The 14807-nt window shown below is 43.6% G+C and overlaps 2 protein-coding genes across 4 annotated transcripts in view; one reads left to right on the forward strand and one right to left on the reverse strand.

Annotated features, from left to right (window-relative positions):
* Positions 1-11338, reverse strand: part of CPVL (carboxypeptidase vitellogenic like) — a 203573-nt gene extending 192235 nt beyond the window's left edge. Inside the window, exon 1 of the mRNA XM_019031138.4 lies at positions 10963-11338. The gene's annotated coding sequence lies outside the window, so the exon portion shown is untranslated. The remainder of the gene's footprint in view (positions 1-10962) is intronic.
* Positions 10358-14807, forward strand: part of CHN2 (chimerin 2) — a 316889-nt gene continuing 312439 nt past the window's right edge. For 2 of the 3 annotated variants that reach the window (XM_055347250.2, XM_019031141.4), the window contains exon 1: positions 10358-10876. In XM_055347250.2, the coding sequence (XP_055203225.1) occupies positions 10828-10876 (49 nt within the window). In that variant the 5' untranslated portion in view covers positions 10358-10827. Of the gene's footprint in view, positions 10877-11665; positions 13850-14807 lie in introns of those variants that run through there. The other variant, XM_055347251.1, reaches the window with a different exon arrangement.

The following is a 14807-nucleotide window of genomic DNA, read 5'->3' on the forward strand; positions in this document are numbered from 1 at the left end:
TTTTGATATCTGAGTGGGGGTTCTGGATCCAATCTCCCATGGGTACCAAAGGACTACTAACTGTACAGAAGATACAGATAGATGATAGATAGATAGAGAGAGAGAGAGAGAGAGAGAGAGAGAGATAAAAGAGATATTTATAGAAGAAATATATATAGGAGATATACATATACAATCTACATATAAGATATATAGTGGATATATATGATATATATATTTAGGAATATTATATATGGTATATCTCATATCTCATACATCTATGTATCTCATATATATATTTATATGAGAAAATATATGACTATATGAGATATACAGATAGGAGAGATTTAGTATATGCAATTGGCTCACTGATTACGGAGTGAGTCCCAGATCTGCAGGATGACCTGGCATGTAAGAGACCCAGGAGAGCTGATGGTATAGTTCCTGTCAAGACACCAGGCTGGAACCCCAGGAAGAGCCAATGTTTCAGTTTGAATCTGAAGGCAGGAAAACAGCTGATGATCAGTCCAAAGGCCATCATCACGAGAGTTTTCTCTTACTCTCAATGGAGGGTCAGCCTTTCTGTTTTCTCCAGGCCTTCAACTGATGTGATGGGGCCCATCTACATACTGGGGGAAAATCTGTGTTACTCAGTGTTCTGATTTAAATGTTAACTTCATTCAAAGACTCACAGAAACACCCAGAAATAATGTTTGACCACATACCTGGGCACCCCACAGCCCAATCAAGTTGACGCATAAAATTAAGCATCACACCTGAGTTAACCACTGTAAACATTGTGGTTGACTTAATTTTTCACCCTTTCAATGCCAGCCCTGAGGAATGGGAGTTTATGTGGATAAGGACAAAAATCTCTGGGTATAAAGAGTCAGCTAAAATACTTTCGCCTCTCTGTTGCTGCCACCATTGAGAGTGGATGGTAAGTGCATTTGTCTGTGATACCACCTCTTTCTGTCCAAGCTGAGGGTTTTATTTTCATATATTCAGAACACATAAGAAGTTGTGAGATATTTTTTCTCCAAACCAATTTTTCTGGCTGTGATGTGAAGTATTTTCAGGCATAAACATCACCTTTCAACCCCATCTGAACTGAAAATCCCATTTCTAATCTTCTTTATGATTGAGAAATGATAGAGTGGATTTGCTGGAAAACATCTGCCTCACTGACAGCTGGCTGTTCTTGTGGGAGTGACCCTAAAGTAAGTGCCTATTGTTCATGCTTATTCATTGAGAAGTATATTTTAAAGATCATAACATGGACCAAAATTTGAAGAATTGCCCCACATTGACTGAGAAAATGTCATGCTAATGTTAGATTTTATTCTATTTTCTCATATCATGATGTCTGTGGTTACACGCTCTTGATAAGAATTTGATTCCCTCTCTTTCCTTCATGACCAGAGACAATCCCGGCAAAAACATGGAGCAACATTAGCTCTTACCATTTCCAGTCAAGCTCTTCAACAATATAATCTGTTCTCTGAATCTCATTTCTCTTATCAAACCTTAGCAGCATATCAAAATCACCTGGGAATTAAAAAAAAAAGGCTGATATTTGGTTTCTACCTTCTGCCACCCTCAGATTCTGATTTGTTTATTCTGGAGCATGATCTCGGCATTGGGATTTCTAAAAGCCTTCTGAGTGATTCTCATATATACCCCGAGTTGCAAACCATCGCCCTAGAACCTTTATTATTCAAAATTATTCACATCACCTCCAAGCTTGTTGGAAATTCAGGGGCCTGCCCCTGGATGTGAATCTGCATTTTAGCAAGACCAATATGTAGACATATTAAAGGTTGCACAGCCCTGTCCTATGTGTTGGTCCCTCCTTGGAATGAAATTTAGCTTTTAGGGATAGGGAAACTCGCCCATGTGAAAATCGTTATTTAATTCCTTCAGTTCCCCAGAGGTGATCAAATTATGGCAGATGCTCACTGTATTGTTTGAGTAAGTTTAAGAAGTAAAAGTTCTAACTATGGAACTCTGAGCAACTGGAAGTTGAACAGGATGGAGGTTTTGATCAGGGAATAATTTTGATCCCTTGAAATCCCTGCACTCAGGCAAATGACTTCTTAGTCTCCCTATACTGTGCCTGTCCTTGCCAGGGCCCTTGGGGTCAGGAGTACAAGTCCTATGAGTTCCCCGGAGCCTGGGCTGCCTCAAAGTTTATGTTTTAGGCAAAAAAAAAAAATGACAGTATCATCATAGGTTCAAATTGAAAAACATAAGTAGGCCATGCGTGTTGGCTCACGCCTGTACCAGCACTTTGGGAGGCCAGGGTGGATAGATTACTTGGGCCCAGGAGTCTGAGACAAGCCTGGACAACATTGCAAAACCCTGTCTCCACTAAAAATTTTAAAAAGCAGCCATGTGCCTGTAGTCCCAGCTGCTTGGGAGGCTGAGGAGGGAGGATGGATTAAGCCCAGGAGGTAGAGGCTGTAGCAGTGAGCTGTGATTGCGTCACTGTATTGCAGCCTGCGTGACAGAGATGAAAGGAAAGGAAAGAAAGAAAGGGAGGAAGGAAGGAAGAGAGGCAGGAAGGGAGGGAGGGAGAGGGAGAGAAGGAAGGAAAAATAAAAATAAAAACATGAGTATTCAAGCAAAGAACATGTATTTTAAAGACTTCTCAACTGACTAAAGTCTCAAACAGGAAAACACCATAACAGCAGGCTGAAATTTCAAGTGAAAACTAAAGGGTAATTTTTTTTTTAGTGTGTATTGGAATGAATCAGCCAAAGGTGGGTTCAAATTAATGCCTGTAACCTTGATAAATTACTTACCCTAAGTTTTTTGTTTTCTTAACCAAAAAGAGCAGGGATGATAATATCTACAGCTGGAGTTGTTGAGCATTTTAATTAAGATATTATATAAGTTTTCTAGCCTCAGTTTCTCCAAATGGAAAATGAGGATAACAATTCTCACTTCAGGATTGTTATGGGTATATGATAATGTATACAAAGTGTTTAGCATGATCCTGGCACATAGGAAATGATTACTTAAGGAGAGTGACTTTTCTATATCACTAATGGCAGAAAGCATGGTGAGAGTGGTCATAATACCTGCAGCAGTAGTAGTGGTCATCAAATGTTGGTTTCCACTCCTTTATCTTATGGGGCCAAATTTGGCAGAGAGCTTAAGTAATCTGTCTATACTTTTATTGAAATCTACTTTGAAATTCCACCAGGTTTCTCACCCAATGGGACTGGGTGGGAAAATGTCCAGATGTAAGACATTATCATCTAGTGGTGTGTGTGTTTGTGTGTCTGTGTGTGTGTGTGTGACAAAGAGAGAGAAAGAGAGCACTTGAGTGTACTCTGTTATATTATACATGCCACTTCCTAAAGATTCTGATGTATGGCCAGGCACGGTGGCTCACGCCTGTAATCCCAGCAGTTTGGGAGGCCGAGGTGGGCGGATCACCTGAGGTCAGGAGTTTGAGACCAGCCTAGCCAACATGGAGAAACCCCGTCTATACTAAAAATACAAAAATTAGCTGGGTGTTGTGGTGTAATCCCACCTGTAATCCCAGCTACTCGGGAGGCTGAGGCAGGAGAATCGCTTGAACCAGGGAGGCAGAGGTTGCAATGAGCCGAGATTGCACCATTGCACTCCAGCCTGGGCAACAAGAGCAAGACTCCCTCTCAAAAAATAAAAATAAAAAATAAAAAAAGATCCTGATATATTGTCAACATCCACTCTGTCCCCATGAATTAATACACAGTTAAAAACTACCTGCTGTGCAGAATATAATTGAGTGCTAATAACATTATTGTTGGGCATACATTCATTTACATAAATATGAGGTATATTATTATCTCCATTTTACCTGATGAGGAGACTGTGAATGTGAAAGGTTATTTGTCCAAGATCACCAAGGTATCTGTAGCTAAATTAGGATTTGAACTCAGATTTATCTTCAAAGCCCAGGCCTGGCTCATATGTCTTAACATACTCGCATAGAGGTGATGTAACAGGGGGGTGGTAGGGAGAGATGAAAATTACTTTTGCATCAGACCTTAATTCTCACAGATTACTCCAGAAAAGCAGATGTGAGCACACTATACTTTGCTCTAAGGAACAGAGGCCACCTAGAATTCCTAACTGGACTTCTATGCTTTAGACACTATATTACATCTATCACTTCATTCCATCATCACAAAGTCTGTAAATAGGGATTATTAACCCATTTTAGAGACCAAGAATATAAGATTAAATAATTTGCTCAGGGTCACACAGCTAATAAATGACAAGCTAGGATTGAAGCCCAGGTCTTTTTGACTCCATAAATACATATTAAACTTTCCTAGAATCATTTTTTCATGCTTTGTTTTACAGACAATCTGGAATATTTTAAAAGGCCAAAATATGTTTTCTGTATAAGAAGATTGGCTCAGATATTGTGTCTGTTAGCTTTCCTTCAATGACCATTTACTCTCCCTTTTTTTTTTTTTTTTTAAAAAAAGAGGATTTCTGTTTTGTTATTGAACGTATAGCTGCTACAGGGAAAGAAATGAAAATATTGATTCAGATTTTCTTGGGGAGTGAAGGCAGAGGACATTCAGAGTACAGGATCTGCTCGGTTCCCTGGGCTGACAAGCTAAAACTGTGGATAAGAAAATGCCAGCTGTCTAGAAATAGTCTTTGAGGCTTGATTTTGGACGTTTTGTTAAAAACAACAACAACAACAAAACTGCTGAAAAGAAAGTCGTCACCAGCATGGATAATAGCTATAATTCCCAAACAGAAATCATTTCTATAGCTATTTTAAAAATTTGTCCCAGTTGAAATGTAAATGTCATAGGAAGGAGCCAAGGTTGTTTTGTAGGATCCCCCACAGCAAGGATATAGTTTTCCTCATACCTTTTTTTTTTTTTTTTTTTTTGAGACAGAATCTTGCTCTGTTGCCCAAACTGGAGTACAGTGGCACAATCTCAGCTCACTGCAACCTCTGCCTCCCGGGTTCAAGCAATTCTCCTGTCTCAGCCTCCCGAGTAGCTGACATTACAGGCGCACACCATCACGCCTGGCTAATTTTTATATTTTTAGTAGAGACGGGGTTTCACCATGTTGGCCAGGCTGGTCTCGAACTCCTGACCTCAAATGATCTGCCCAACCTCAGCCTCCCAAAGGGCTGGGATTACAGGTGTGAGCCACCGCGCCCAGCCAGTTTCTCTCATATCTTTATTCCCCAGGCCTCGTATACTCCGTGGCACATAATGAGTGTTTAGTCAACATGACTGAGTGAATTAATGAATGCTTGAATAAATGAACAGGTAGTAGAGAATGAATATATTGGATATCGTTATGAAAGCAAATTTTCATAGAAAAAGAGCATAAAGCCATAGGAACCCCCGCAGAAGACACGAAAAACAAACTCACTCCCTGCTTTTGCCCAGAGCAGGCTTACAGCTGGCTTCACTTTAGTTTATCCTAGATTTCTCTTAGGACATTGAAGACAGAAAAGATGTTTGTAACCTAAAATGTCAGGGAACAAAGCCAGAAGGTGCAACACGCAGAAGAAAACATATTCAATGAGTTTCTGAATGCTATCCTGTTTTTCTCTTCAAACAGAAAGAAAAACTCTCTCTCGGCCCCCCACCCCCCACACTCCCCTTCTCCCTCTCTGTCTTTCCAGTCAAAGAGACTGCAGCGGATGGCACGCCTTAAGTGTCTGCATGTGCCGATCTGATCCGCCCAAGCTAAGTGGCCAAATAGGATACTCCAGGCAATATACCCCTGAGCCCCGCTGCAGCTCAGTGAGAAAGACGATGCAGGAATACCTGTGCCTGCGTCGTGTGCCGCCACTAGGGGTCCCCAGCAGCAGGCGATGTGAACTGGGAATTGGGTAGCAGAGGCGGCCTCCCTTTGTCTGCACCCCAGGTGTGGACTCCTCTTTGTTCAGAGGCAGGGCCGCTACCTGCGGCGTCTGAGCTGCCTGCTCATTAACCCATCCTGGGCCGTCTGTGCACCTCCTGAGCAAACAGCGGGTTTCTCGGCTCCTGCCCCTAGTGACGCCTGCCTCAGAAGAGCCAATGCGTTCTCTTTCTCAGGACTAGGTGTCTTTGTATTTGAAATAAGGCTTAAACTACAGAGCGAAATATTTCTCACTACAGCAAAAGAGCATTTTGATGTTGAGAAATTGATGGCAAAAGGACCACTTTCAGGGTACGGTAGAGTATTTGCCATAAAATATTTAAAGCTAGTTGACGAATAGCCCTGCTATTCTCCTGTGAATGCCCACCACTGGATTAATCTTGAAAGTAAGGAATACAGTATTTCATTCTGTGTTTAGCACAAGGAAAGGGAATGACCTTCACTAAGAAACACCCCAGAATGCCTGCAGTGAGGGAGCACAGCTCCTGCTATGACAGCCACGTTCACCCTGCAGTGCTTTCTTGTCTGCTTTTAAACTTCAAAAGAATGGTGAAACAAAATAAACAAATTACACCATCATAAGAGCTACCCTGCAAACAATAAATCATGTGAGTCGTAACAGCCGGCGAAGGAGGGTGGGGTGGGGATTGCAAATATTTACTCCACCAAGATTTTATTCTTATGTTTCACCGTTTCAGTCTTTTTTGTTCACAGCAAAGGTAGTATCCTTACATGACCGTCAAGTTCTTTCTTTTGCTGCAGATGTGTTACTCATTGTCTTGTAGCTCAGTGGTCACAGCTACTAACGTGGAAAGGAACTGGCATACAAGAGAACCATTTACAGATGTCCTTAATTTGCTCATTTACTCAATGAGTAAACAATTGAACAACATCCACTGAGCACCTATTGTATGCAAAGTATGGTAGACAATACAGGGGCTGGGCAAACAAGGATCCTGCCCCCACCATGCTTTTTTTTTTTTTTCTGAGACAGGGCCTCTGTCTCCCAGGCTGCGGTGCAGTGGCATCAACAGAGCTCACTGCATCCTTGAACTTCTGGACTCAAGCAATTCTCCCCCCTCAGCCTCCCAAGTAGCTAGGACTACAGGTTAACTACAACACCTGGCTAATTTATTTTTTATGTTTTTAGAGATGAGGTCTCATGTTGCCCAGGATGGTCTCAAACTCCTGGCCTCAAGGGATCCTCCCACCTCAACTTACTGAGTCACTGGGATTATAGGCATGAGCCACCAGGCCAAGCCCACTATTAATGGACTAAGGAAATGAAATATATACCAAAAGTACCATTAAAATAAGACAGAGCATGAGATCTGCCCATTGAGAGGTACAGTAGATGGACTACAGAAATCCAACAGAAGAAGAGTTATTTTCTGCCTTGGGAATCAGGGAAAACTTCCCAGAGAAGGTGCATTCTGGTTGAACCCTTTTGGTATGTAGGATGGGAAGCAGGAAGGAATGGCAGAATCCAGTGCTGCTAGCCCAAAGGGCATAGGCCACCATGAAAGAGGTTTGCCTTTGTGAAAGGGGGGGAACAGAGATTAGATTGGAAAGGTAAGTTTGGAAGGCTTTGAATGCCAGGTGAAAGCTAAGTTAAAACAAAATGATAATTTTTATTCTTAAGAAGCCCACATTATCCACAAGACTCCTTTTATCCCATAAGTCTTTTAATATTTGAAGAAAAAAGGCAGAAATGTCTTTTAAAATTCTACTTTCCAAACACTTAAGATTTCTGTAGCACCAATATTCTCCTTTCCACTGGCAAATAGGTATTACCTAGAATTAAGGCAACACATAAATGAATAAAATAGATGATAACTTTTTCATTGTTTCATTTGGAGAAATACTTTAGAAGGTCCACAAACAGGTCCCTGAGTCTACCAAAGAGGGATGTTAGCATTTTATTTCCAGCATGTCCTGATAACTTACTGATACTAAACATTTTTGCAAGGAGCAGCCAGCCTTCAGGCTCCTGAATCTAAGAAGGATGATAGTGAATGATTATTCATGTTGAGTTTTCTCCATTGGTTATGGCTTTATCAATCCAGATGATCAATCAACTTTCAGATTTTAGTTCTGAACCTGGAGCTTTCTGTTTGGTATTCAAAATAATGGGTGTCAAAGTTATAGCTCATATCACACCGACAGACTGGGCCTCCCCCATCAGCACATCTCTGTTCAGCAAGCGTGTTTGTTGGCCTTGTATCCCTCTTCTGGCCCCAGGATCCAGGAAAACATGAGTCTCAGCTTTTTTCTACTTCTGTCAGCACAGGGCCTTCAGGTGGTGCCTTCACAGCAAATACCCCCATCCCTTCATCTGTCAATTTAGGACAATAAAAATAATCTGCCTCACAGAGCCATGCTTTACTTTCTCCAGTTAAAACTCTATGAAGGGAAATATGAGTATCCAAACTGCAGAAACAGAATCTGTTGTCCTTTTTGTGAAATTTCAGAGATGAATACTGAAACCTGTTACCCTATTGCACAATTTGGGACAAGAAATATAAGCCATAGATTGAAGATAAGACATTTCCCCCTAGTAGAACAGGTCCCAGTTGATGAGTTATCTCCAGATGCAATGAAGAAAGCAAAAATTTTTCAAACTATACATTCCTTCCTTAAAGTGAGCAACTTACAATCACTTTGGAACACAAACTTCATGCCAGGTACACTGTAGCTTTCCACATAGCATCTTATTTAATCTTCACAGCATCCTGTGTTATCAGATTTTTGTGGCAGGCGTAGAAACTGAGGCTCAGTAGGTCTAAGTAATTTACTCAAGTTCTCAGCTAAGTGACAGAACCAGAGTTTGAACCCAGTTGTCTTCGAAGCCCAGATGGTAAAATTCTACCGGGCGACAGCCAAGTCAGATAGTCCACTGTCTAAAGATCTGGGGGGATACATAGATTACTAGTCAAACAAGTAAGTGCTGTTTTCTATCAGAAGAACTCTGGGGAAACAGTTAAGTTCCTTCTGATCTGATCAACAAGCCAAGTGTGTGATGGGTCACGTGTCCCTGAAGCCTCCAGATTAGGAACTGCATCATTTCGTGCAGTCCACAAAATGAAGGATAGTGGTAGGGGGCTGGGAAAATGGGGGCGCTTGGGTCTCCTTAGACCAGCCAGGGCTGTTTCAAGGTCCATACAGTTGAGGGGTAGGAAGACGCAGTCCCACGTGACTCAAGAGTGCTCACACTCCTTTAACAGTTTAGCAAGGTGTATTTTTAAAAAATGGACCTTAATGAGAAGACACACTGGGATAGTATCCTGGAGGGATTTTTTTTTTTAAAGTTCTAATCAACTAGAAAATGTGACGTGGGTGCGTACTGTGATTATTTAACATTCATTATTCACTGTGTGTTAGGTGCTTGGTTGACGTGGATCCCCAGGGCCTAGCTGCTGTTCTGTGTCACTCCTGATAATTTTTAAATTGACTATGTTCTTTTAACCATGTTTTAAAAAGTTGAACTACCCCAATGTGAACACTTTCCATTTTTGCTATATAATGAGAGTACTTTCATTCCTTTAATGTTTGCTTTTTCCTTTGATCTAACAATTTCTCTTCAAATTTCACAGTTTTCTGTTGCTTTAGGATTGAAAGAACCGATTAGCCCGCTGGGAGCGTGAAACAGACTTAAAAAAATCTGCATGGTATTTCCTCCCAGTGAAATTAATTTAGGTTTAAATACGGGGGAAGGGACACACCTTGTGCTCGAGTCTCTTTCTCTCACACACCTGAGCAGTTCCTAGCCTGAAACGGCATAGTCGGACCTGCTGCCAAGTCTTAAGTCTTTTGTGAGAATCTTTTTTTGCAAGGCACGGAGAACCTCTTTCTCTTTGACACCGGCTTTGTGTGGGCCTGATGACACGTTTGGACGGCTCTATTTCTTTGAAGGCCAACCTCAGAGGCCCACGGACGCGTCGGGCACTGTCCGTGGCTGGGTTACTTAAGTGTAGCTGGGTTGGCTTCCCGGGTGTTTTAGGAAACGCACCTTCTTGCAGGGCAGGGACCGTCAGCTCCAGAGCAACAAAGGACAATTTGGAGAGGAGTGGAAGGAGCGCTCCATAGTGGCTCTGTCATCCCAGGTTCCCTTCTGCCTAGCACAGTGGCCCTAGTGATCCCGCCTTCGCCCTCTGGATCCCCCACCCCCACTGTCTCGCTGCTCGAGAGCCCGGCGGGGCGCGGTGAGCCCCACCACCTTCCCCCACACCCTCCCTCCCCATCCCCTTCAAATCCTAGGAGCAGCGCTGCGCGCGGCAGCCGCGCTCGCCCCGCGCCCGGCGCCGGCCTCCCCAGCACCCCGGGGACCCGGTCCCCCGTCCCGCCTCCCCCTGTCCAGCAGTCCGCAGCCTCCCCCTCCAGCCCCAGTGGCGGGAGCTGTCAAGCTCGCAGCAGCCGAACCACCCCCCGAGCGACCGCGTCTCCTCTTCTTCCTTTGTGTGTGCGCGAGCGGAGTTGGGGCGGAGGGAGAAGGGGGAGGTCGCTCTGTCTGTCCGTCTCCCGCCGCCTCTGCCCGGTCTACTCGAAGTGCGGCGGGAGAGGTGGGAGCCCAGGAGAGGGTGCGGGAGCTGGCGGGGCAGCTCGGAGCTGCCAGGACGCCCTGGTCCCAGCCGCGCACAGGGGAGCGCGGACGGCAGAGGGGCCGAGGCTGCCCCTCGGCCTCCCTCCGCTCCCACCTATCCCCTGACACCCGGAGAAAAGCGTGCAAAGGCGCGGAGCGGGACGGAAACCACAAATAAATAGCGGCGGCGGCAGCGCGTCATCTGGTGGAGCAGGAAGTGCAGGCAGAGTCCGGAGGCTGGTGCTTTCTGCGCGTCCCCAGGACTTTGCCATGGGCTGGGGGCCGCGGAGGCTGCGAGCGGCCGGGCGAGGGCAGCGGCGGCGGCGTCCGCACCGGGGCTGAGCGAGCAGCGACGCGAGGGGCGCGCGGAGATGGCAGCGTCCAGCAACTCCAGCCTGTCCGGCTCGTCGGTGTCCTCCGGTGAGTTTCCGCCCGTCGGGCGCTGCTGCCGCGCCGGGTCTCGCCCCCCTGCCCTCGCCCTGCACCCTGGGATGGACAGAGCCTACCTGTGGCCATCCCGCCCGCTCTCTCGGAGTGGGGGCAGGCGTCCGGGGTGATACTTGTTTGGTTCGCCAGCACCTCGGTGCCCAGAGCACCTCCGCGCCTGACATCTGACAGCGCAGAGGTGGGAGAGCGGTGGTGCCCTTAGTGTGCGGACGCGGGTGTTCCGGGGCTTGGAGTGCAGCGAGCGAAAAGCGAAAGGAGCGGGCAAGCTCGCACTTTCTGGCGCAGCTGGAGCGGGGGCTGACGGGGCGGAGAAGGTTGGGGTGAAGCAGAGCGCCCCGACCTGTTTGCCGTGCCGCGCCCGCTACCCTGGACACCCAAATCCGGAGCAGAGGGGAGCAAACCCTCGCTCCTCGCAGACTTGATTTTCTTTGTTTGTTTCAGAAATTAGCTCTATGGAGACACTCGCTTGGGCATGGGTTTTAGACAGCAGCAAATGAAGGGATGTATCTTTCTGATCCTGATTGAAGTGGGTTAGGGGAAGAGAGGTCGAGCCCATCCTCTGACTCTTGGCACATTTACAAGTGTGTGTGTATGTGTGTGTGTGTGTGTGTGTGAGAGAGAGAGAGAGAGAGAGACTCCTTAGAGATTTTCTGATAATAGTGGCTGTAATTTCACTAGCAAGGCATGCATTTTTTTTCCTTTTAAGTATGGTTGAGCAAAGGGAAGTCTTTCAGCTTTTCTATGGTTGATCATCGGGTCTAATTGAAGAGAAAAAAATTGCTAATGAATCTGAAGGAGTAGGAATCAATAGAGGCAGACCCACTGGTTTCTGAGTATGACAGGTTTCTAATCAGAATGATGCATTAGGTAGAATTCCTGTACCTCTCTGGTCGTTGAAAACTTTAATGACAAACCCAAAGGGATAGCTGGTAAGACATTTAGGGTAGTATACAGTATTTAAGGGTCAAGAAGGTCATGAAGTCCTAATGGAAGTGCTTCAATATATTAATATTGTATTAAGTCCCATTGGGCTGTTTTTATTATTATTCACGAATTAAACTCAAAGGAAGAAACACCTTTTTGGAGGCATTGGATAGCAAGCAGGGCAAAAAGGCAACCACAGCTTTAGATGTGTAACTCACTAAATCATAAAGGCAAGGTGAATTTGACTAAGGTGCAATTGTGATGTGGCACAAGGTGATCACTTGAAAGCCATCTGTTATCTTTCTTGGCAGATTTAGTTCCTGGGAAATGGCACTTCCTTTCTCGATCACTGCCAACTAATTGAAAACACGTTGTTGTTAGGTGTGTGATATAGTTCAAGTTTCTAGTAGTAGCAGCCAATGGGGCAGAAGTCATATCTTACTAAGAGCAGCAACAAGTTGACCGCCGTGGTTTTAATTCTGAGAACTCAGCAAATGCTACAGTTTATTTTTAGTACCCTCAAACCACTGCTGCTGTTTTTCAATTCATTTTGGTTGACTAACATTGAATTTAAAATACAGTGGTGTTGGCTTTCTATTAGCATATGGTTATCCCTCTCAGAAAACTGCCCACTAGAAAATGAACTGGTGGGGCAAAAGAAAAGACGAAAGGAGAAAGGACAAGGAGCTGGTGGTGTCACATGATTTACTGGTGGCATGAATTACAGCTGCTGTGGCATCTGAATTTCCAAATCTTGATGTAGCTTAAGAAACCTGATTGAAAATCCTAAGTCAGCCTTCGGAAGAATACGTTGGTTTGAAACAACACAGTATGAGATTTAGATGATGGTAATTGCTTTCAGATAGGTTAGAGATGCCCATGATAGTTCTTTTTCCTGCTTTATTTACCCCTATTTTTAATCCTAAGGGAAAATGGGAAATTATGTGAAAACTGAAATTCAAAAAGTGGGCATGGATGTATTGTTTGGCATGAATCAGCCTAGCCCATGAGTTTATACTGCCTAATTCCCCAATTAATCAGGCACTTTGTCTTGAAAAATACAGCATTGTAGTTCTCTTTTAAAGCACACTTACCATTGTGTGGATCATGAATAATTCAGATGACACAAGCAATTCACACCTGTGAGAGGTGTTGGGCAGAAAGAATAGAGTCTATTTGTGGTGGCAGCTGGGCTCTCTCAGGGGAAGGCCAGAATCTGAGAAATTAGGGCACTCCGTCAATGTATTAATCACTATTTTCAAGGGCCTACTATGTGCCAGGCAGTAAGTTATAAACCTCAGCTTCAAGAAGGCTAAGGGGGAAAGATAATTGTAGGATTCCCTCTAGCTCTGAAGTTCTGGAAGTATTGTCTTTTAATTCTGGCTTCATCACCGACCGGCTGGGTATCTTGGAGTGAGTTACTTAACTTCTCCAAGCCTCAATTTCCTCTTTTGTAAATGAGGCTGATACTGATGATAAGACCTACTTCGTAGAGTGTCTTGGGGATTGAATGAGATAATGTATGTGGAGTATTTAGCACAGGGCCTAGCATTTAATAAATGCTTAATGTGAATAAATTTTACTTCTTTGAGGAATGAAAAAGAAGGCATTCACGGGCTCAGAATTTAGGTGCAGACATGAATCCAACACACAATCCACTTCTTTCATCACATGTTAAATTTGATCCTGAATTTTGGGCTTCATTAAATAAGCACGCGAGTGTTTTCCAGGTTTCAGGCATAGCCCTGAGTGTTTGGCATGGAAAGATGAGTCAAGATCCTTTTCCCTTATCATCCAGCAGCCAAGACAAACATGCAAACAGCAACCTCTATTCCAGTTTGATAAAACAAATTCTGTGGAGAAGGGTGCAGAGGAGAGGAATTGACTTAGTCAAATTAGAGGGGTCAGTGGAAATGTCATATGAGTTGGGCCTTGAAAGCTGAGTAGAATTTTTCCGGAAAACAGACGGAGAAAAAGACATTTCAGGAAGAGAGAAGAGCTTAGGTAAAGGCCTGGAGATGGGTAAGTTCATGGCCTTATTTTGACTTTCTTTCTTGGGAAAGTTATGCTTGCAGGCCCATAAGCAGCATCATGCACAGAGCTGCCAGCTCACTCATTGCTGCTGCTGATGTAGGAGGTTTTCTTTCTGTTCAGGTAGCAGTGGGTTTGATGGAACAGCTCTGGAAGCCGTAGGACATTTGGGCAATTGAGCAGTGAAAAAGGAACAGTTAATTCTGTAGCATCCAGCGTAGACAGAGGTGAAGTCAACATGGGTTATACCTCTCATAGAGGAATAGCTGCAGGAGATTTAGGTATGTTTGTGTTTGCAGAGTAAAGATCTAATAATTTGCTCAGCATTAAGGTCAAAGTTGCCTGATTTTCCTGAGAATTTGCTCTCACTAGCTGCTGTTGAACTACATCGCCCAAATGTGTCATTTATTCTATGGTACCAACTGAGACATAACAAATGAAATAATCAGGTTACAATTAATTTAAAAATACATTTTCTGAGAACTCTTCATGAATTTTCTTCTGGAATATTCAATTATGTGTAAAAGAAATTGCTTTACCTTTGTTTTAATAACTACTGGTAATTAAATTTCACAATCACCTAGATTGGCAGGAAGCTTTGATTACCTTTATTATTTTAAATTGCAAAAATAAAAAAAAGTTCTTATTCTTAAGCTTTTAATTTAGCCTGTGGTTCTTGGTTATATTCTGAGATAAACAACGGCCAATTTGCAAAACAGTCTTCTTAATAATCATGGGTTACATTTGCTTGTATAATTAAAATAAGAACTTTTTGCATATTAGCAATATGATTGCCAAATGGATAATTTCACAGTCAAGAAAAAAATCAACCCAAGCAAATCAATAAATAAAGAAGATATGAGATGTTCTCAGTAACTGAAAAGGGTAAAACATTAAATATTAAAGGAACCCTGGGGATAAGAAGTTAAGATTTGGAAACATAAACCCA

Source organism: Gorilla gorilla, chromosome 6 (genome assembly GCF_029281585.2).
Source record: "Gorilla gorilla gorilla isolate KB3781 chromosome 6, NHGRI_mGorGor1-v2.1_pri, whole genome shotgun sequence".
Taxonomy (NCBI): Eukaryota; Metazoa; Chordata; class Mammalia; order Primates; family Hominidae; genus Gorilla; species Gorilla gorilla.